Below are 23042 nucleotides of genomic sequence, written 5' to 3'. Positions count from 1 at the left end.
CATGTTGTCCTTTCTAACCCTCTGTTTGCTTTGTTTATTCCCTCCAGCCTTTGCGGTTCTCTCTCGCTCTCTTGTCACTGTGTTGGACTATCAGCTATCCTGCAACCGCTCTCTGTCTCCTCCTGTTGCCGATGCCTCATTGCAGATGTTTTGGATCTGGATTTTCATCCCCCAGGAGTCTCAGCCTGCTCTTTTATTTTCGTGTTGTTCTCTCTCTCTTTTAGTGTGCTTGTTCCTTTCTCTATAAATACATCATCCTGAATGTCCGTAATGAAAATGTACTATGTGCCTAATTCTGTATTTACAATATTTATTTTCTGAAAGAAGGATCCCTCCTCTGTGGTTTTTCCTCAGGTTTCTTCCATTTTTTTTAGGTTGTTTTGGGGTGTTTTTCCCTGTCATGATTTCAAAGATCTACGATAATGACAGAAGATGATGTAAAGTGTATAAATTGATTTGAGAGATATTTTTGCATAAATAAAATTTCATTTGATCCTACTGACTTAAACCTATGTTTAAAAAAAAGTAAATAAAACAAAACAATAAATGGCATTAACACGTGATTTTGTTATGTAGTAAAGCAGGAGATGCACATGCATCAAGGTTAAATTCATGATAAAGACCTATTTACCTGTTATCCTGAGCTAACAAGTGAAGTCAGAGCTCTGAGGACAAGTAAGGTACAATGCAAACACTCCTAGTAGAGTAAATACCATGAATATTTATTCTTGTAGCCTTTATTTTTATGTAAGCAGTACAGTGTGTTTTTGAATGGAATGACAGTGATTGCCATTGCATAAGCTCAGTCGGCAGCAAAGCTCAATATTCTTAAACCACAGCTCTGCCTCACCGTAGAATTCTTAATGATTCTCCCGAAGGTCATCCAGCCACTTAATCATTTCACATACTGAGGTCAAACATTTCTAATATGCTTATTAATAGATTCATAAATAATGTGGAGTTTTGTGGAGCCTTGGCTGAGGAAGTGTTTTCTTTTTTTCTTATTACAAATGCATGATAATTAATAAACCTGTGTGTGTGTGTGTGGGTGGCGAGGGGGGGATAGAAAAAAAAAATAACTTTAGCCTACATAGCGTATGAGTATATGGAAATGTACATACTGCCTTTCTGTCAGAAACCCCACAGGAAAAGAAAGATAAGAGATGTACAATATTTTCCACTACTTTTGAAGTTTCTCTTTGAGAACAACTCAAAAGCGTTCATTCAACTAAGGATCACAAACCGTATCTCTTTCTCCTCTTTCTTTTTCTCATCCTCCAATCTCAAGTCTGCCTTACCTTTCATCTCTCTTTCTTCAGCACCTGCTTATTTGAATATCAGACTATAGCTCCCTGTTCTTATGGAGGCAGTTCTCTCTCATTGTTCATCATACAAGACTGCCACCGGGGCTCAGAGGAGGGCATGTGGGTGTGTTTACATTGGTATACAGTGTATACTTTGAAGCAGCATCAAACTGAGGCATGTCAGACACAGCTTGGTTGGTATCGAGCAGAAAAAACACAGGGGCAAACTGGATGTGTTTTCATCTGACGTCTGGTTAAATGAAATGACAGTTTGTCACAAAGGAATCAATTGGAGGTCATACTGTGTATCATGAACACTGCATCACTTAACTGCATCTCCCCAATTAATGTCAAAGTGTTGTACAGTAAGCTTTAAATGCTGCTTTTACAAAAAAGAAATATTGTCCCCCATGCTGATAAAAAGTTGCAAATCCTACTGCATATGCGCCATATATATATATATATATATATATATATATATATACACACACACACACACACACACATCAAAGTAAAACTTGCTTTGATGTTAAAAGGTTAAAAATGAAAGAGGAACACAATCACTTGATTGACAGTGAACCAGCAGTGACAGTGAAACCAGTGATGGCAGCTGAATCCTAATATTAGAGATATTATAGACTCATAAAGCCAAACATAATTACCTCAGTTATGTCCATATAGAAATATCGACCTCAACTATGCAAAGTTTAGCCAATTGCCTCTATAAGCTACTGATCATGAACCAAGCGAAGCTGTAGCAGCACAACCCTCGATTGTGTGTCAATTAGCTTTTTTAATTTTTTTAGCATATGCTCCATAAATGGTTTGTCTTCAAATTCAGAAATACACTACCTACCAACTGTCTAGTGTCTATGCACATCAGAATCAAAGCATGTTAATAATGAAATCATACTGTAGGTATTGCAGGAAAGGGTCCATTTACCATTCAATGTAATCAAATTACCCTTTTCAGGGTTAAAAAGACCCCACTGCAGATGAAACAGTGGCAGTTTAAGCAGTCATTCGTTGTAGGCAGATACCCTACGTTACACTGCCAGATGGAAGACAATGCATGAAGATGTAATTAATCACTGTGTTCCTGCTGGGGCAAAAAAAATGAAAGAAAAAAAGTAGGATTTGCAATTTTACCACTCAGTAAAAAAAAAAAAAAGGGTTGAGTAAGACATCAGATGTGGGGCTGTAACTCATTTAAACGAGGCTGTGAAGTGTCTGAATCACCCTACTCATCGATTTCTCATCATTTCACCGTAGACGTGCTTTGACCATTTGTGTGAGTTGTTAAAGAGTTTTGCTTTGTGATTCCAGCCTTTGTCCTCATTAGCGGGATTCAGACCGGAGCCCGTTTCCTCTGACGTGGCTTCGTTCCCACATCACTGATGGAACAAGCAAGTGCCTACTTTTTAAACTCCTTTGCTGCATTAAATGTGTTGGCACAGCAGTGAGATCAGAATGAGGGAGAAAGCTAGAGGACACACTTAACAGCCCCCGTAGGCGAGTTTATGACCTTTTAGTGATAAAAGGCTTGTCTTAGTGCCCGGCAGATTTATGAGTGCAAAGGAAAAAAAATGCTTTCTAATGTTACATGGCTTTTTTTTTTTTTTTTTTAAATCCACTACATCTCTGCTATAAAGACCCCCATATGCACTGGGGAGGATCTGTACTGTATGCTAATTAACACAAGTCTTGTTTGACTTATCTGAGCACCGATTTGTCCACCTCGAGTGATTATTAATCCTATGAGATTACTGGATGCTAAAAATATTCCCATTTACCTATGGCACTGATCTAATATCAAGCTCCAACCAGGCTCACTGCTTATTAGTTCAAACTCGGGGGCACGTTTTAAATGGACACAGAAGAGTTTAAGAAAATTCTTTAAATAACTCCCCTTAATGACACAGAACTGTACTATACGTTTCGTGTCCTCTACCTCTCAATTCATCTTCCATGTCAAATGAGACTATTAACATGCCATTCAAGCCAAAAATTACATCTTTCTCTCCAGTTAGTTCTTGATTACTTCCCATTTCCTTCCTCTCAGTTATCTCCCTGCACGTCGCCTTCTTCCTCATTAGTCATTCACATCGGCTGCACAGTTTCCTATAAACCTCCCCTGTGGCTGGCGACCTCTTGTCTGTTTTTCATGCACACATACATACTGTACTGACTCTTGATGGTCTTGAACTGCTCTACATATTACATTCATCCCTTTTATTGATGAGAGGAAGTCCTGTGGAGAGGGCCCATGTGTAGATCAATGGGCAAATCTCAACAATCTCTCCCCAGCTGCACGTGTCAAACACCGTGTCTCAGGGAAATTACTCTGCACTCAGAAGGACAGCCTCTTTCATTGCATTTTTTTTTTCCCTCACCCAAGGTTGCGAAATGCGTGGTGAAAATCGATCATTTCACTCAGGTCGGTGGCGGGCACATCGGAGTCCCGCCTTTGCCTTCTACTTTTCTGGCATCCACAGGGATAAACCAGATGGTAGGTACCTAGGGCAGTGCGCTCTGAAACTGAACAAGCATGGCATGCACTTTACAATGAGCAGCGAAATCTTTTTAAGTGTCAAAACTCACCAACTGGCTCACATTAATGCTGAATAAATGATGTCATGTTCGCACTTATGCTAATGATAATAATCTGGTGCGGATTCTTAGGGAATTTTAGGTTTAGAGTTTACATTTTTGTGCAACTAGACTCTCATTCACAGAAATGTCCACCAATAATGAATATTCACGAGCTATTGTTGTGCTGCCATGCTCTTTTTTTCCCCCCCTCTGCCGGGAGCTGTCTGCACACAGCTTCACTCACGACTGTTCTTCTTTTGTGCAGAATGAATGGAAACTCGATAGATATTTGAAAGCTATTCTCCTTTCACTCAGCTTGACCAAACACATCCTTGGTGTGGGGCAGGAGACCAAAACCTCTCTGCACTGACATGTCTTTCTTTGAAATAGAAGCACAGAGCCACAAAGCCAATACAATCTGTCTCTAATGGCTTCCTGCTCGCTGATGGCCCTGATGTTTAATCAGAGTAAGAGCCGGGTTTTGCCTTGCCTCTGCTGGCATCCATTAATTTGGCCTCTCTTTTTCATTTGTTTGTTTGTTGTTGTGTCCCCCCCCCCCCCCCCCCCTTTCCCTCCCTTTCCCTCCCTTTTCTTTTACCGCCCTAACAGCCAGCTGGCATTCATTGCAGGCCTGATTGAGTTCTGTTCAATACGAAAGCAGCAACTGGGTTGGAGACAAATGACTCCCAGCCACAACTGGTCAATGCCTACACTCACTGACCCAAACACACAGATGGGGTTCACCGTGTAAGCCTCACCTGCTCCATCAAAACTGGGATTTTGCTAAACCTAGTTTTTATGTGTTTTACCTCCGGCATCTTCCACTTTGTCACATTACAGCCATTACAAGCCATTCACTGTGTCTCTATTTCAGCCTTCCGGAGAAACCAGGGAAATTTAAATGCACAAATGCCAACATAAAAACTGCACATTAAATTTGGCTTGTCCTACACTCAAGGTGTCCATTTAACTTTTATCACAAGTAGATATCGTTTAGTCTAAAGTCAAACCAAGGAGCCAACAAATTCCACTTGTTTACCAGCAGGTACAACAGCAGATGTAACAATATAAATCACTGTACTGCTATGACAGATCCAGAAGGATGGAAATCAATCTTGTCTGAGCAAGTCAGCAAACATTAGCTACGATGATACAGAAATTATTTTTTTTTTTCCCCTGCTAATCTCAGACTGTAATTCAATATTGGCCATATGCAGTATGGTGCACCCAGGGACAAATGTGCATCAGCATTGTTATTACAGTGCAGAGAGTCATCAGTCATAAAGGATGCACGGACATAAATGGTGTAATAACAGATACAAACTGAGGGAGGTAATGAAAAGGAGTCAGTAACAGATGAGGCACCAGGCAAATCTGAGGTGCTGGATGATTTAATTCAGGTTCAGGTTTATTATCATTTCCACACATTTGCATGACATGCATCCAGGGAAACACAATGTTCCTCATGGAGCCCATGGAGCTTGGAGGCAATTACCTTAACTTAGAATAAAGGCTGTAGGCAGGGGGGAACAGCAGGTCTCTCTGGGACATATGTACTGTAATTACAGTATTTTGTGGCAAAAAAAATAAAAAAAATAAAGAGTGACTTCCCTGGGCCTTGTCACAGTAATGCTGCCAGAAATCAGCAGGGAAATGCTTTGTCAAGAAATAGCACAATGTTGCTCCCTTTAAAAGCACATAAGGGTTGTTTCCATTTGTGTACAGTCTAAACAAGATACAATGTGTTAAAACATGCAAACACCTTTAGAGATGTTGATATGTGGATTTGTGAACTTTGGAGAGAGCCAGCTACTTCACTCTGAAGCCTACATGTGGAGCAGCTCCATATTTCCTGCTCATACTATACTTAAATGTGGTATCAATCTTCACCACTATATCTCAGAGAAAAAGCTATTAAAGTTAGCAGTTAGGTTACCACAGTCTTGAGTTAGAAGGGCACATGAGTCTCTTGCCATTTGTTTTTGAAAGTAATCACTAATTTCAATCTCCATTTTTAAACATTTAGTGTCTTTAGGATAGTTTCAGGTTCCTTTAATTAAGCTCTTTCAAAAAAATATATATTTACAGTAATTTTTTAATGGCTAGAGACTTTGGCCCATGGGTCTGCAGACCTCTTGGGCCAATTCACCAAACAATATATATCACTTTATTAGATCAAAATAAATGAGTAGAATTTTGTTAAGAGAATCAAAATCTGCAAAAATAAACTAGCAGCCAAAGCTGTTAAAATAATGTAGTGGAGTAGAATTACAAGGTTTTCCTCTAATTTGTAGCGGATTCAAACTAAAAATGCAAATGCAAGTTCTAAAAGCATGGTTCAAACGACCCTCTGACGGTGACCACCTTTGTAATCCAAAGCTATGGCCTCACACAAAGCTCTACACATACACACACAGACACACACGCAGGTTGGTGCTGCAGATTAATGTGAAATATTTTTCATCATCAACTTGTTTTAGCTGTAAATATGTTTGCTCCTTCAGAGTCATTAATGAGCACTCTGCAGTAAATACTGCATAGCTAAATGAGGATGGCTCCTCATCAGTAACTAAAGTGTCTGGGGCAAAAGGAAAAGGATTTCCAAGATATGTCAAATCAAGAAGCTGTCAGCCTCTACTTGCTGAGGGAAAACATGCTGCCATTTCCCCTAGGTCATTAGCTCTGGCTGGTCTCCCCTCCATGCTGGCCTTTTCTAAATGGGCCAATGCCCTGACCACATGAGTGCTGCTCTGGGACCATGTCAAAGCCGTCACACTACATAGAGCCACACCATCAGTTCCAAGGCTGAGTCACTGGAGCTAGTCCATTACGTGACTTGTCATTGCTGTGGGAAGATGGACCCATTCACTCGTGTCATTTTACGACACCCCTTGGTAGTTTGGCTCACAGAAGACGAAGAGTTGTGAGAAATATACTGCCGCCTTTGTGAAAAGCCAAATCTCTCATGTCCTATTTTATCCCTTTGTGATACGTTAGTGTTTGATACATGCCACAAAACTGTTACAAGATCTGCAAGAATGACAGAGGAGAAACAAAAATGACTGTGTCCAACCTCACTTTGTAACCGTTACACAATCTGTCCGAACGCCCGTCTTCCAGTTACCCAGCCAGCCTCAAGGCAGCTGCATTCACCATCCTTCTTGTGATAGTGCAATAGCCAAGCATTTTTATAATGAAATGCCTGTAAGGTGACAGATAAGGGCCCTCTCATACTTGTCAGTCAGCGGCTTCGCCCCGTGGAAACTTGAAGCGTGAATCCAGAGTACATGACAGTTGAGTCAGGCTTTTCTTTAGAATGGCAGGCGAGAATGAAAGATTGAATCATATGTTTCTTAAGCTGCTTGTGTCACCACAGGAAGATTACATATTGGGCCATTCACTAACCCTGGCACCCACTCAGCACGACTATCTGATAACACATAAACATTAGCATTCCCACTTCTTCTTCTTGAGGACTGTAAAAAGAACCATGGGGGCTTAATCGTCTGAACCCTTTTCCTGGTATTTACTTATACAAGATGTTACCTAACTGACTGCATATGTGTCTTTTAAAAAAAAAAAAAAACCTCATACCTCATCTTTGCATCTGGATAATCACAGCCAGTCTGATTTAGAGGTTCACACAACCAAGAGGCAGACAGGGAACATAATTGGACTGACAAACCACTGCTAGTTTAGCTCATGATTTACTGTAGCACCTTGCTGACGAGCCTCCATGCAGAGCCTTTGCAGCTGTAAAGCTTCAGCAGCAATTGCCCATAGCGACTGCTTACATCACTGCAAAAATCCTCAGGTCAGCAAAACCTTCACATTCACGTTAAGTTAAAGCGTAGTGCAATCAACAGCAGAGTTTAACCATTTTACTGGGTTTTACAAGAGTGTTTGTTTTCTGCTTAGTGCCCAGGTACATTCACGAAGGTCAGGTGCAGTAACATTACATGAAGAAAAGGTGTGTTTGTACCAAGTGGGGATGTGTGTGGACTTAAGGGTATCGAGGGCCAAGACTGTGACTTGCTGCAAGTAAGGCAAGGTCAACATGGTGTCGTCCAGCTGGCACTGAGCAAAATAAATAAATAAATAAATCAGAGGTGCTGATCCCCCCCCCCCCCCCCCCCCCCCCCCCCCCCCGCCCGTTCATGTTGCACTGCTGATGTGGCTGCTGGCACCAGCTCTGTTCCAACAAGATCAGACAGAGGAAGAAGAGGCTTTGTGCTGCTTGATAGATTCCCAGTGCACCCACATGTGCCCATGAACAAACACACAGCCAAACATGTGACATAAGCATGTACATACAAACATAGGCAAAATCGTGCACATCAAAACAGTGTAGTTAATAACTATATCATTAGGTTAGAATGCAAGCAGGACAGTGGTGGAGTGTTTAGCATGCTACCCTAACAGTAAGGAGGTCCTGGGGTTTGAACCCGGAGACTGAATGTGTCCTTTCAGAGGGGAGTTTTCGCTGTGTTAGGTTAATTAGTGTCTTTAATTGCACCTAAATGTGAATGTGAGCCTCACTTTCTACGTGTTGACCTATGATATGACTGGGGGATCAAACTAGGGTTAGCTCTGATCATCTCCAGTCCACTGTGACCTTTAACAGGGTAAGCAGTTGATAGATGGATTGATAGATGGTACGCAATGGACTTGTGAAGGAAGTGGGGGGGGGGGGGGAGTGTGTGTGTGTGGGAGAACAGCATATAGCAAGGCTTTGAGTGAATTCAGGGCTCCCCAAATAACAAGAAACCCATGACAAGCTGTTACATGCACAAGTGAAATATAGAAAGAAAGTGGTTTGTCAAAAGGTCCTCGAATGTCCGACTGAAACAAGTGAGCCAGAGGCTACAGCACTAAAGGTAAACTATCAAGGTGTGTAGGATCAAAAACAATGTAGGACAAAATACTGAAACTCACAATTGGTCCCAAAGCGAAAAGGGAAGAAGTACTCAGATCAGCCACAACATTAATGCCATGCTCATGCTAAACTTATGTTTTCCCATCCTGTTTGAAATCTGAAAATACTTGATCCATACATAAATATGTTTGCTTGATACCAAACAAGTATGTTGTTTGTACCGTCCGCAAAAAAACTGAGGTATTTTCTACCGCTAATGAATCAGACACCGTGAAAAACTATTCCGAATCTTTCAAGTCTTTAAGGAGCCAAACCTGGGGTGGTGGATGCTCCATTAAACACTGGACTTTCATACAGTAGAGCGGGTTTCGTGTCCAGCGCGGGACAACTGTTCTTGGAATAATCACATGTAATCCCTCAACTTTTTTTACTGCAAATTCTTTTTCTAGTGCCTAACCAATCCAAACCACTGGGTGTGCACAAACAGTTATCCTCCATTAAACTATTTGTAACCTTAGGTGCCAAACAAAGGACAAGATGACTGAGTAAAGACCTAGACTTCAAACTTTTTTTTCCAGTGGCCTCGTCTGTGCTTCAGCTTAGAAGATAAGCTGTCTCAAGCCAGTTGTGGTTCCAAACAGTGGCAGAGCAGCGCTCAGTACTCACTTGCAGCGATCACAGCAGTTAAACAACTTCCACTTCCATCCCCTGAGCCGGTCCAGGCCACTGAGCACGCTGGGCATCGTGCTTCAATAAACCAATAAGATTGTATCCCATGGCACTGCTTCTCGGAGTCTTTACACCCTAGCGCGCACACACACTACAGAAATAGTAGGAGTGGTATGGTTCAGAATCAACGTACCAGACCCCCCTCTAAGAAAGTTGAATGGAGGGGATAGGGATGTAGGGGTATAGAAGTTTCAAGGAATAAGCGGGTTCTGTGAGAAAACTCTCTTCCTTGTCCTTTCATGGCGAATCCTATCCCATTAGGTGGGTTTTGTCCTGTGATGAGGATGCTGCTGGCGCTCCTCAACAATCCCATTACAGATCATAAAAGGAGCTGGGGATGTGACCTGAGAGCACTCAGACTGCTACTTTAAGGCTACCAAGCTGTGTGTGTACGGTGACTGCACCACATCTGTTAATGGCTTTTTAACTCCAGGTGAATGTTGGGAGCTTTTCTGTGGCATCTCGGTGTCACCATCTGATCCTTGGTGTTCAATGGCTAGCGTCACAGGGAGTGGTTTGATTTAGCTTGAATGTGATTTTGGCTTAAGATGTGTGAAAACCTAAGGACAATCTGACAACAGAGAAAAGCTTAGTGTTGGTGCTTCATTGGACTGGACAGACCAGGGGTGGGTTGCGCTATCCTTGAAAAGCTTATTTCTTTCTGCTTTCCTTTGATTTTTGTGTTGCAATCTTTCTATATTGCAAGGAAGGAAATAAGAAGCTTGATAGTGTCCTTCAAGGACCTCTGGGGAAATCCAACGCTGTCCTATGTGGATGTATAGTTTTAAAGTCACTCAAAGCTACATCCATCAACAATTTTATATTACACTACATTAAATTGTTAAAGGGGTCACTTATAGTAATGAATTCAGAAAGAATTGCCACCTAACTTTGCAGTTTCCTGTAAGCTATGTGCAGGGATTGATTACTGAACAGGCCTACCAGGCACAGGCCCAGCGATTTGAGAGGTCTGAGGGCCCGCGGTCCAGAGCCTCCGACATTACAGTTCATATTTATTATTTGAAAGAGCTCAAAATGACCAAATACTGGCAGGAATTAACCTAAATAGACATTAAATGACTAAAGACACGCACACAGATCCCCACACACAAACAAATCTGAACACAAAAACTACCACAAACTGACTCAGAATGACCAAAATTGACATTTTCTCCTAATCCATCGATGGCCCTGTAAACCATTTGACTCCATTATCGGATCATTGTTTGGTTTTCTAACCTACAAATTTTACACCTATAAACCCTTACAAAAAGGGACTAGGTTAGCTACTAGTTGTGGAAATAGTGGAGCATTTAGCAGAAAGAACCAGATATTTTCCCTTTGGATGTTATGGGACTAAAACATAGCTAGAAAAGCGATATTGAGTTTGTATTCACTCTCTAATAAACATTCGTATATAGCAAAATGTTAGCTTGTTCTGCTAAAGGCCAAAAAAGTACAAAAGTACAAAATTAGTACAGCATTGACGGCCGAAAGAAATCTTATGTTCCAAATAACTTTAATATTGTGTTTCTGAGCAACTACCTTTTTTCTAACTTACAGTAATAAGAGATGCACATACATCCACATATCTGTACTGTGCCTAATGTTATACTAACAAATTCAGAAACAAATCTGAGATGATGAGAGAATTTAAGGCTTAAAAGTCTGTTTACCTCCTCCTCCTCCTCCTGCTGCTGCTGCTCTCGTTCACTTTCATCGCATCTTTTCCTCATTAATTTCAAGTTTGTCACTAGCACAAAACCAGCGCGGGAAGAGAGGAAACAAAAAATAGAAAACACAGAAGTTCACATGTAGAGTAGGTGACATTGGAATAAAAGATACCTGGAAGACAGAATGTTACAGTGAACAAGAAATTATATTTTATTTATATTTTAAAAGACTCTGTGCAAGCATGTGTGTATCTTTTAATCAGAAATGGTAATTTATTAAGTTAGTTGAATACTGAGCTTTGAACAAATATAGGAGGGGGTTAAAAGTGCAATATTTGGATTAAAAGATGCGAGGACTATACAGTTTTAGTTTATCAGCCCTTTAACATTTGCTTGTGTATTTTGTCTTCGTTAGGGAGGATTTATAACACCTTTGTAGGTAGTTTGAGGTATTTGATACATTTATAATTCACACTTATACAGTATACACAGAATATGAAAATGTACACCTGGTAAATTACTTTTCCGTGTCAAAAGATGAAACAACTTGCTTACAAAAGTAAAAATGTAGAGCTAAATTGGGCCCATGCTGGCCCTATGGCATTTGAATTGGCAACCACATACAGAAATATATACTCACATACAGTAAAGTACAGTGTTGAAACTTCCACAACAGTACCACTCATTTATGCACATTATTTACTTCCCTTATTATGGAAGTGGAGCATCTCTGGATGTGAGCTTCACATTCAGCTTGGGTACAGTATGCATTCATTCCACACTGAGCTTAACTCTTGCGCTGTGGCCTCCTGTAGTGTAAGCATCACCATTAATCAAACAGACAGCTCGCGTTTCTTTTTTCTTTTTTAAAGAACAAGCAAGTGGCATAAATAACTGAAACATCAGGGGGAAGAACGAAACAAAGACGGTGCTGAATAAGAAGTGAAACAGGAAATCATAGCCAAAGTCACCTTGTGCCTGACTCATTTACAAAATAGTGACAAGACTCAACTAGAATGAAAGTGATTAATATCGTAGAATGAATTAGCTAGTGTTTACATTGTTAAGGTGTTTACCTGGATCTCCCAGTTTGACTAGCTTCACCTTTTCATATTATATTTCACACCTGGAGCATTACAGAATACTAACAGCTAGTCTTTTAGGGCAACAGTTGTGCCCCAAGAGCTTATGGAGGCGGAGCCAACTAAGGTGAGGGCCCAGTGCACAGGCAGAACATATCACCAGCTTGGGTGCTGAATAAAAGGATTTGTCCCCTCTCTTAAGTCAAGAAGAATCAGCTGTCTCATTATGCTGACAGCAGCCGTTCAATTTGAATGTCATAAATAAATTTGAGCAGGGTCATTGGGGGTGGGGTGCAGGGTGCATCTCATCAAAATGTATCATCTTTTAACCATCCACACTGGACATTGTGAACAGTGAGAACTGCCGTTTTCTGAACTCAAGGCCATCGGAACAGAAAATGCTGTGTTTTTAATATATCAGCTAGGCCTACATGCAAGTACGGGGAATATCTGTTTTTTAAGCAGTAATAGTGGTAAAAAGCTTCATGTGTTTCAACAGCCACATTTGCAGAAAGGAACGAATCGATCAATCTGGCTACTGCTAATGAAAAATGTGACACTCGCCTCTGCTACTCAATACATTACTTGTCGCACAAGGCTGTTTCTGAAATCCCTTCCCATTCACTCATTCACTACTCTGTATAGAATACACACCAAGTAGTTCGCTCAATGGTAAGCAGTCAGTTGAGACATTTATTGCAAACAGTGCAACAATAATTCTTTCGCCTCTGAAATGAGGAGCATTGCATTGTGGGAGTTTTTGGCAGAACTTTTTTTGTTCCACTGTGGACGTTTGGAGAGCACTATACAGTAGATTTACACAATTACAAACATTTGGAGACTACGGCAAAATAGTGAACACACTATAGTGAGTAAGGCTGATTTCTGACTGGAGAGCTACAGTTGTGCAGCCTATGTCTTCATTTTGAATTCTACACTCTCCTGTCTCAGCATTCTACAGGGCGCCTCCTGACTTGATCTGTTTTTCTGTGTGTATTTCATTCTCCTCAAACCTGAAGACAAGCCAAGACTTTCAAAGACTGTCCTGACTGTCCTGCTGCTCAGTAGCAGCACACAGCTGATGACTGAACGACTGCTACTGGTTGATTACAGCAGACTGATCCACAAATCCACCAAAAACAACTCTTGAAAGCAACTCTTGCATGTTCCTGTGTCAAAACAAACATGGTAGCAACCGAAAACTTGAGGAGAACACCCACTTCAGAGCCTGCAGAACAGGAGGTAAAACAGCATTGCAAAACAAAGCAAAATTCAGGTTTTGACATCATCGGATGCCAATGTCAGTCCAACTTCAAGTAATTTTTGACGAACCTTTGCACAGCACAAACAAACCAGACTGGAGTTGACAAACAACTCATATCCAGAGAGTCACAAAAGATCATAGGAAAACATTTGAAGACCTGCAAGCCTCTCTCACCTCAACGAAGGTCAGTTTTCATAATCCCACTACCTGATGGAAAAGGGTGGAAATGGCATCACAGGAAAGTGGCATGTAAAACCCACTGCTCACCGACCTAAATGATCCTCAAGCCTTTTAGGAGAATGTTCCGTCCAAAAATTGGACTGTTTGGAAGACAGGACTCCTGCTACATCTGGGACAACAGTGGTGTGGGGATGCTCTGTTGCGTCAGGCCAAGGAGAATTGCCACAACTGAGGGAAATGTGATTCTGGTCTCTACCAGAGAATCCTGAAGGGGAGCATCAGGTCATCAGTCAGTGAGGTGAAGCTCAGCAGCAACTAGGTTTTGCAGCAAAACAATGAGCCAAGTGTGAGAGTGAGTTGAGCTCAGAATAGCTCAAAAGGAAATAAATTCAAGTGTTTGAAAAGTCTGGACCTGAACTAGCTGTACGTTTGAGGGTGATTCATTTTTCACATTCAGGATTTAAAGCATTGGATAATAACTGGATAATAATCATACAGCTTGCATTTTGTGTTTACTCAGGTTGCATTTGTTTAATGTCAGATTTTGTTTGAAGATCTGAAACCCTTTAATATGGGGAATCACACAAAAAGATCACAGGCACATAAAATCAGGAAGGGGTCCGATATTTTATTCACATCACTGTATCTGCTCTGTCATGAAATCAGGCCTGGTGAGCAGCTCACACTGAGACACATGCACTGGATCATGCTCAGCCTAACATGCAGTATTGATCAGTGGGCAGGGGCCTCACAGGTCCGCTGAGGTGTCACGACACGCCACTGACTCCTTGACTGAATTGATGATAGAAATGCATAAATAATAAAGTGACACGTCATTCTGACTCCTTATTGATTTTCCCATTAGCAGCTGATTGATACAAGCTTTAAATGTCAGGAGCCACATTGATTGGCATGAGTCCGTGCGCTCACTTGCAATGTGATGTCAGTTTTCCTGTGGCTCTGAGCCCTCCCACCTGGATGGACTAAATTAAAGGTCAACAGGTCCACTGTGTTATCGAGCTGTGTTTAGGCTGCGTCCCCATCAAATTGTTTACACACACACACACACACACACACGCTGCAATGTTTACCCCTGTAGTTCAGTTGATTTTAGAACAATCTCACTCCAATTTCATCACACATAATGCCAGAAAGCTTGCCTCTGGGTCTAAGAAGTGATAAACTCTCCAAAATGCAAGAAAGGGCGGTAAAGTTTAGCACATCAGAATAAAATTTAACTCATTTTTATAGCATTAATAGTGAAAAGATAAAACTATTACTGCTTTTTACTGGTTGAATCAAATTGGGTGGGACCCTGTGCTAACTGAGTTTAAGGTTACGATACCTGGTCCGTTTATCTAATTCAGCTAATGACTAAAGTCCATACACAATCCTTTTGCTTCAGGGCCGTTATAGTCTGCTGTCAGCCAACATCTGGCCATTGGTGAATGTCCGTCTGTCCAGTTTTGTCATTGTGTCCCGCACCATTGGACCTCAGTCAGCAGCTTTTCAGCCAATTCAGCAGGTTAATTTGGCAGCAGTCAGTGTCAGTGAGAGACGGGCCAATGTGATTTGCTGTTCAACGTAGCTGGGGACACACCTGAAGACTAGCTAAGACTGACAAATGAACAGTTAGAGACCGTTGCCACCAGCTTTCACAGGTGTCTAGACAATCTGGGACACGCCAAAGACAAACATTGAACGACTGATCGGCAAAGACAGGAAATAGACCAAATGTAAAGGAGGTAGACAAAATTGCTAATCCTGTGAAAGCATAAAAGTCTCACGTGTTCTTAAGCCAGGAACTTTCACTTTTTAACAACAGTACTATTTGTCGCATAAAAAGTCAAAAAAAGCAGTGATGCTGGAGACGATGCTGGAGAGGGAAGTGAAGGTAAAATACTTTGTTACAGAAGCAAAGTTTCGATAAAGCTGTAGTTACTGCAGGTTTCTCTCAATTGTGACATCATTGATCACCACTGTCAGTTGTAAAAATGAATCGTCCTTTAAAAAAAAAAAAAAAATAAATTAAAAAATTGGAAAATGGGAGAATGACTGTAATCTTTCCAGAGCACACACTTAACAATTTTCTCTGTCGGCTGTCAGCACCAACGGAGCCATTCTGACACTGATCAGGACCAACTAGGACCAACCAGTCATCACAACCAAATCACATTTCTAATCAGCTGTACGGTGGTTAGGTGAGTCCCTGCCTTTAGCAAACCAGTGCATGAGAAGACACTAGTGGCTGACAGTGTCGGTTATTCCAGCTGTAACTGTAATAACTGTGACACAAAGGAAACAAAACCTCAGCCTTGGTTGCCACTCATTCTTTGATGCCTGTTTAGTGCATTTCTGCCTACAGTCCAGCAGCTGACATTCTAATTAAAAAGCTGATTCTCTCTTTGGTCCACAGGTGATGTCTTTTCCGTTGTCAAACACAAGTTTATGTGTTAACATTTAGTAAGTGTCTGACATCCTTCTGCTGTGTAACTGCAGACTGGTTATGCTAGAGTGCCCATGCTGACCCCTGTCCCCCACAACATTAATACAGTACTACCTGCTGGTTCAGTGTTGTTGCTGATCTGATCTTATAGTCTATGGTCTGGATACGGTTGCCATGGTGAGTATGATCCAAGCATTGTTGGAGAACTCTGAAGTCTGAGAAGTCACATGGCATTAATAACACCATGGATACTGAACAGTGTCACCGCGAGGAAGAGGAGACTCAGGTCCAATAACTCATAAGGCTTTTCAGATTAAGGAGCTGCATGTTTAACAGTTATTTTATTGATGCATAATCCAACCTGCTCTTTCATTACCTACACTAACTAATCTTGTCCCTCTCAGGTCACCAGGGTATCAAATACAGACTGACAACGATTCACCGTGTCACACAAAATACAGAAACTAAACACTTTCTTTCCATGTTCAGTTCCAATTATTTTGCTAAAGTGATAGTTTTACTATGTCAGACGGTCATAAAATTACACATTCTCCTAAAACCCAGATCAATGTTTTAAATCTCCTGTTTTGTTTAATTCAATTCACTATCAAATGTAGCAAAAAGGCACAAATTCACATTTTGGAAGTTGGAACTAGGCAATGTTTGGCACATTAGATTAAATTGAACAGTGACTATCAATTACCAAAACAGCTGTGACTGATCAATTATTCTCTTACATTTAAATGTTATTGTTTCCCAATGTGTTGTTAATTCAGATGAACATTAGAAATGGAGACTCTCCATATCTCTGTGGATAAAATTAATTGTTTGTCTTCGTGGGCTTTTGTTTGTTTGTTTGTTTTAAGACATAAATACAAAAAGGATAAATAACATTTAAGTAAATTTATCAGATATGTTGTGGCTCAAAGTCCAAGCCATACCTCACTCTGTCACACCTAGATTTCTGTGCCTTCTCTTGGGGCCAACTATGCCAACTACTTTGTCAGGAGGTGAAGTTAAGACATTTGGGATGAGGAGAATTTAAAGCGTCTCCATTTTTCAAGGAGGAATCTCTTACAAAAAGAGGGCCACAAGCAACATAGGGGAAACAAAGCACCAAGTGTGTAAGCCAACTTTATTAATGTACTGTTGACCATCTTTATGATTCAGAAGAAATTGCAATATATGCCTAACGGCTAAAACACACCGACACAAGGATTCTGTTTCCTCTCAAAGGAAATGGCAGACTGGGGATGCTCAATAGGAAATGATACGAGTGTGCGTTTGCATTTGGGGCCAAGCTGATCAACCCTGAAATAAACTGCTGCTCCTTCTTATCACTTCTGGGCTCCAAGCTGATCATTTTAGTTGTTCACGAACATGTTCTCTGCTAATGGTGCACCGATGAATCTGAACTTCCTAAAGATCGCAGTGGTAGGTATGTGCAGGTTAATGTCGCAGCGGTCCCTACTCACTTGCAACTTGCAATGCTGAGATCATTTAATGATTCTCCTACGCAACTTATTTATGGCACCGCTTGGTGAACACAACAGCAGTTAATAAAGTAGAGGTCAACTCTTTATGACACTGGCCCAGCACTGTTTTCCCCTCTCCTACATTGTAACTCAAAGAAGCATTTCTCACTAATGGTCTCCCCCATAGGGTGACTAAGTATAAATGTACTGTGCAGAGTTTAATGCCTTGATTCCCGTAGGCATGCTTGCCTGATTGTCAAATTATTCTGGGTGTCATGGCGGGTATTTATTTCATGCTAATAGCCTAAGTCTTACTGCAGGCTGGAAAAAACAAGTGTAGTATGCACATTACACAGAAAAATGCCAAACAACAGCCAATCAGGGGTGTAAAGCAGCTGATGGAGTGAGACAATACACACTGGAGCTTTGAGTTGAGTCATTTCATATGGAGGAGCATGAGGGTCACCCAGCGTGTCACAGATTAACAAATACAGAGAGACAACCATTCACACTCATGCTGACACCTACATTCCAATTATACAGGTGTCAACTCACCTGACCTGCGTAAGGTGACGGTGCTAATCATGGTGACATCGTGCCAAAAAGTCACTGAGTGATGTTTTCGGCACAGCTCGTTATTTTTAGACATGTTAAAATAAACAGATGATTGGGGATCTTCACACTGACGTTTCCTTCAGGAAGTGTCTCCTCGCTCCTCTAAGCAGCACACTTCCTGAGTGATTAAAGGCTTGATCATTTTCTGGGTTATGGGAGGATGAACGATGGAATAGATACCAAACTAAGAGTGATGATCACGGATGTAATAAACAATGGTTGGCAGCTTATTAATTTCAATGAGCAGCTGCTGTTTTTTCTTTCAGCAGAACACCTGTGGTTCTGTGCATCAAGATCAAACTATATTTTATAGATTCTTTGTTGCTTGGAAACCTTTTAGAGCTGCTTTTTTAAGATCTGATAGATGAGGGTTGAGGTTTTCATTTTACACACCTTTGTTATTGTAACAGATGTGACATTATATTTTTGTGAGGGAAACAAACACTGAACACATGGCGTCTGTGACGACGTCCCCAACACTGCTGCACTACTTGGATATGCAACAGCATGCCAGTACTGCAGCAGACACTTTTATTCCCATCAAGTTCTCCAGCTGAATTTGCACAGTTACCTTTGTAACTGTCCTCCAGAACGATACAGACAAGGACTGAATGACCTGACACTTAGGATGACACCATCTGTCAGTGCCAACCCCAAAACTGTTGCAAATCATGGTCAAAAATTAAAACTGGTGTGAGCGTACACAAGCATGTTAGGTAGTTAAGATCACGCGGGCGTATTGTGTTCTTGTGTTCTGGAAGGGATCACTTAGTGGGGCTTTTCTGCATGGAATTAACTTTTGTCCCCATCTCTTTGTGGATTTCTGCTGGGTGCTCTGGTTTCCTAACACTGTCCAAAAACATGCAGTGACAAATCCAAATGAAGTGTCAATTTTAATGTGACTATATGACTAGCAAAGTCCATAGACCATCAAGGACAAGTGGGTACAAAGAATGGATGGATGGATCCCCTACAGGCTTCCCACCTGCAAACATCTGCAGCTGTGATGGTTGGAAATGCATGTTGGGAGCTGCTGTAGACATATGTCATACAAAAGAAAAACTTGAAACTTGTGGCGGGGGGTAGGGGGTCCTTGTTTGAGTTTAGGTACAAAAACATCTTCATTACAAAAATAAAACATAGGTCAAATAATTGCTTTGTTCAAAATTGGTTTAAGTTGGGGAGTTCGTGTTACTGTACAGTGCAGCAAAACATGATCATTAAGGTTTAAGTGTTTGTGTCCACATTCCACCACCATCACATCTTTCTGGACATCACACCCGTCTGCCCGCAAAGATTAGAATCCGTCTCTTTTTCAGCCGAAAGCTAAGCTGAACTTTCTCTTACCAAACTTTCGTTTCATAGTGTTAATGTGTTCACTGATCACACATGTTTTCCCCATGCACTCACATAGCTGCGATGTTTTGCTCACTGAGCAGCTCCACTGGAACAGTGTGATCAAGGTTAAATGACTGTAATGAGAAACCTCAAAAACATAAATAAATAAAAATAAATGAGCAGCTGATGTAGTTACTAGTAAAAACCCTGACAACCCCCCCTGCTGGCTTCACACCTGCAAACAATACCAGCTGGGTTGTTGGGTTGCCTGCTGGGACCTGCAGCAGTGGTCCACTCAGATGCTTCTTTACTTCATTTTCAGATGTTCAAACCATATTTGTTTGTATATCTTTGGATAAACATGCACGGATCCAGTCAACCTTAACCTGTAATTGCAACATATGTCAAGTAAATAATTTTCATTGACAGAAATGCCGCCAAAATTCTTTCATAAAATCTAACTCCTTATATGGGAGTCTGTCGGTTTCAATATGTGAATTGGAATGTGGCTCTGTGTGCACACGAGCCTTTCTTCCTTAGTCTAGCCGGCGTCTGCTTTGCTTTTGCCTGATAGGTTCCGTTGCATTTTTCTGGGCCAGCCTCCCTCATCAAAGTGATTAAGCAATTACACTGATTGTGCCGATGCTCAGAAGAACGAGGGAAGGACCCTCGAGTATTGAGTGCTAAAGCTTTCTTGGAGATAACGGCTTAATTTGTGCATAATCAAAATAAAGCCCGTTCTCTTAAATCTCCAACCTTCCTTCAGCACAGGGTGGCTCTGGGAATTGAGAAGGCACCTTTAAAGAGTAACCAACAGAAGAAAGGCAACCCGGCTGAGTCCTTTTTAACTTGGATATCTGCACATATAGGCCTGATGCTATGTAGCCTTAAAATGAAATAATGATTAGCATCTTAGAAGTGATATAGAAAAAGATGCTGCATACACTCCGCATGGATCCCCGCTGGAAATAATCAAAGAGTTTGGGAATTAAATCAATACGCAGTTCATCTCTCAGTGCTGCTGTTGGCATCAATAATGAAACAGGAGTCTGGAGAGTCGCCTGGATCAGAGCAAAAGACGCAAACGCACGGATTCCCGGAGTGATATGTTTCCTCTGACACACATAGAAACTCGCATATGCACCTCCCTTACCATTTCCCATCAGGCCCTTACAAATAGCGGGTCTTCACCCATGAGCTGACATTTCTTTACCCGCTCATGTCTCCACGGAAAACCCACATCCACTATTAACACTCACAGCACAACTTCTATCACAATCGTTGCTGAGAAAAATTAATCAAGCCTGCGTGTGTGTGTGTGTGTGTGTGTCTGAGAGAGTGTGTGTGTGTGAGAGAGAGAGAGGGAGGTGGGGGGCAACACCAGAACAAGTAAGAGAGAAACCGAAAACCGAGAGAGAGGTAGGGAGGGTGGGAGGAACTCACCACGGGAGGATATGTGAAGAAAGAGGCGGGGGTCTGCAGCACGTATGGCCGCGGTGTAGCGATCTTCGATCACGGGCACCTGCGCCTGTTTCTCGGGCATGAGCCGGACTCTGAGCCGCCCTCCTTCTGCGCCGAGCCACCACTCCAGGATAGTTGTCAGGTCCATTTCCAAAGTGAATACAGGGGCCTCCTCATACACAGACAGTCCCCCGCATCCCGTCCTGACTATATCCTCTCCTATTTCCACCACCACTTGGTTTGACTTCCTGCTGGCTTTTGTCAAGCCTAATTTCAGAACTTTGGACAGCGGCCGCTTGGAAAAGAAGGGGAGCTGTCCCTCAGCAGACGTGTTCCTTAGCGCTGAGCTCGTAGCAGACTTCGAGTCCACGAAAGTAGATAGGGTCTTCTGCAAAGGTATGCAGTGCATTTTCAAGTTTGCGCGCACCGTGTAACATCCACTAAAAGTCTGGCAGTCGCCGTTCAGGGGTCTCTTTATGAACTCCGCCAGGTAATAGCGCAACAGGGAAGGGACCGCAAAATCCACAGCCAGCGTTTTCCTCTTGAACCTGGATTTTATGGTTTGGTTTAAGTCTCTTTTACCCCCGGTTTCCCCGCTACTGCCGCCGCCGCTGGTGTTGTTGAAGCCGGCGGTGGGGAGATCCATCCCCGCTGTGGTTCTTGGCGAGGCGCACTGCAGCTCGGCGAAAAATGCCGCAGAACAAACAATCAAAAACAGTATCCGGGCGTTCATGGTTTAACAATTTGAGTCTTTCGTTCAGGAGAAGCACTCCTTATCCTACAGTTTAGCGTTTCCTCTCGGCCCTTGTCACATACGCAGCGCCAAAAAAAAAAAAAAAAAAAAAAAAACCAACAAGGTGCGAATCGATGATCCTGCGGGTCCTGCGCTTCTTCGCCGGTGCGCACCCGTGGCAAGAATAACGGAGCTGGGATTTTACATTTGTTTCACAATGACTGTTTCTGTCTGTCTATATTCACACAGGAAAAAAAGTGCCATTTCCCTCTCTCAGTTTCCCACATGCGCGCGCGCACACACACACACACAGACTGAGACACACACACACACACACGCGCGCACCTTAAAGACAATGCCTTTTATCGCCAGCGAGATGCTCTCCGGGACGCTGATTGATATGCCAGTCGGGTCCGCTCCGGTGGCTTTCAAAGACTCCTTGTCTCTTGGCACAGTTGTGACGGCGGTACAAGTGGTCTCTCTGTCAGCGGAGGGATGCAGCGTCGCTCTCTCCCCTCACAACTAAATCTTGAATTCACAACGAGTTTGGAGGAGCCGAGCGTCCATTAAAGTTTCAAATATAATCAGATTTTACAGGCTTGGCTAATTGGCGCAGGCTCTCGAGTTAATTGTGTGCCGAGGATTTCGGTGTTCATTTAGTCCGAACTGGCAGCTCCGGTCGCTTCTGTTCTGCCACCACATGCGGTAAAGTCATTCGCACATGCATTTGACGTCAACAGAAGCGGTTTTCTCTGAACACGACTCCCTTGCGAAAAAGCCCTCAGCAGTCAGCGCAGGAGCCTCCGCTGTCATGAACGCGTCTGATGTGCCCTGAGAGCAGCCGCGCCGGTGCCTGTATCTTTATTGAAATTAGAAATGCCAGGAGGTAAAGCAGCGCAGCTCCTCAGTTCGTCCCACAATGAATCACCGAGTCTCCGTGTGTCCGGAAATTGGATTGGATTAATCGGTTGTGGGCAAATCAAATAGTTTCATAGGGAGGCCATTTGGGCTGGAGCCCATTCGGCTTGGTTATATCTTATGTGAATAGGCCAATATGTCTTTGAAACATCAGGGAGTTGTTCTGCCAGCATGTCACTTCATTTTGATACTGAGTAAATGAGAATCAAGGGGGTCAGTGTGTATGGCAGGAGTGGGAAAAAATGCCCCTCCACCCTCCCCTTCTCTCTCAACCCACACACACCCACACCACTTCTCTCTCACTTGCTGTCTCTGAGTCCAAAAGTGGAATCGGATAAGTCACCCGCTAGATGGCG

General features: G+C 42.2%; 1 protein-coding gene across 2 annotated transcripts in view; it reads right to left on the bottom strand.

The window, feature by feature from the left end:
* alk (ALK receptor tyrosine kinase) overlaps positions 1–22710 on the bottom strand; it is a 335775-nt gene extending 313065 nt beyond the window's left edge. The window contains exon 1 of one of the 2 annotated variants that reach the window (XM_067478980.1): positions 21018–22710. In XM_067478980.1, the coding sequence (XP_067335081.1) occupies positions 21018–21768 (751 nt within the window). In that variant the 5' untranslated portion in view covers positions 21769–22710. The remainder of the gene's footprint in view (positions 1–21017) is intronic. The other variant, XM_067478981.1, reaches the window with a different exon arrangement.
* Between the last annotated feature and the right edge of the window lie 332 nt (positions 22711–23042).

Source organism: Channa argus, chromosome 16, assembly GCF_033026475.1.
Source record: "Channa argus isolate prfri chromosome 16, Channa argus male v1.0, whole genome shotgun sequence".
NCBI classification, from domain to species: domain Eukaryota; kingdom Metazoa; phylum Chordata; class Actinopteri; order Anabantiformes; family Channidae; genus Channa; species Channa argus.
This window is presented reverse-complemented; position numbering and strand designations above follow the sequence as displayed.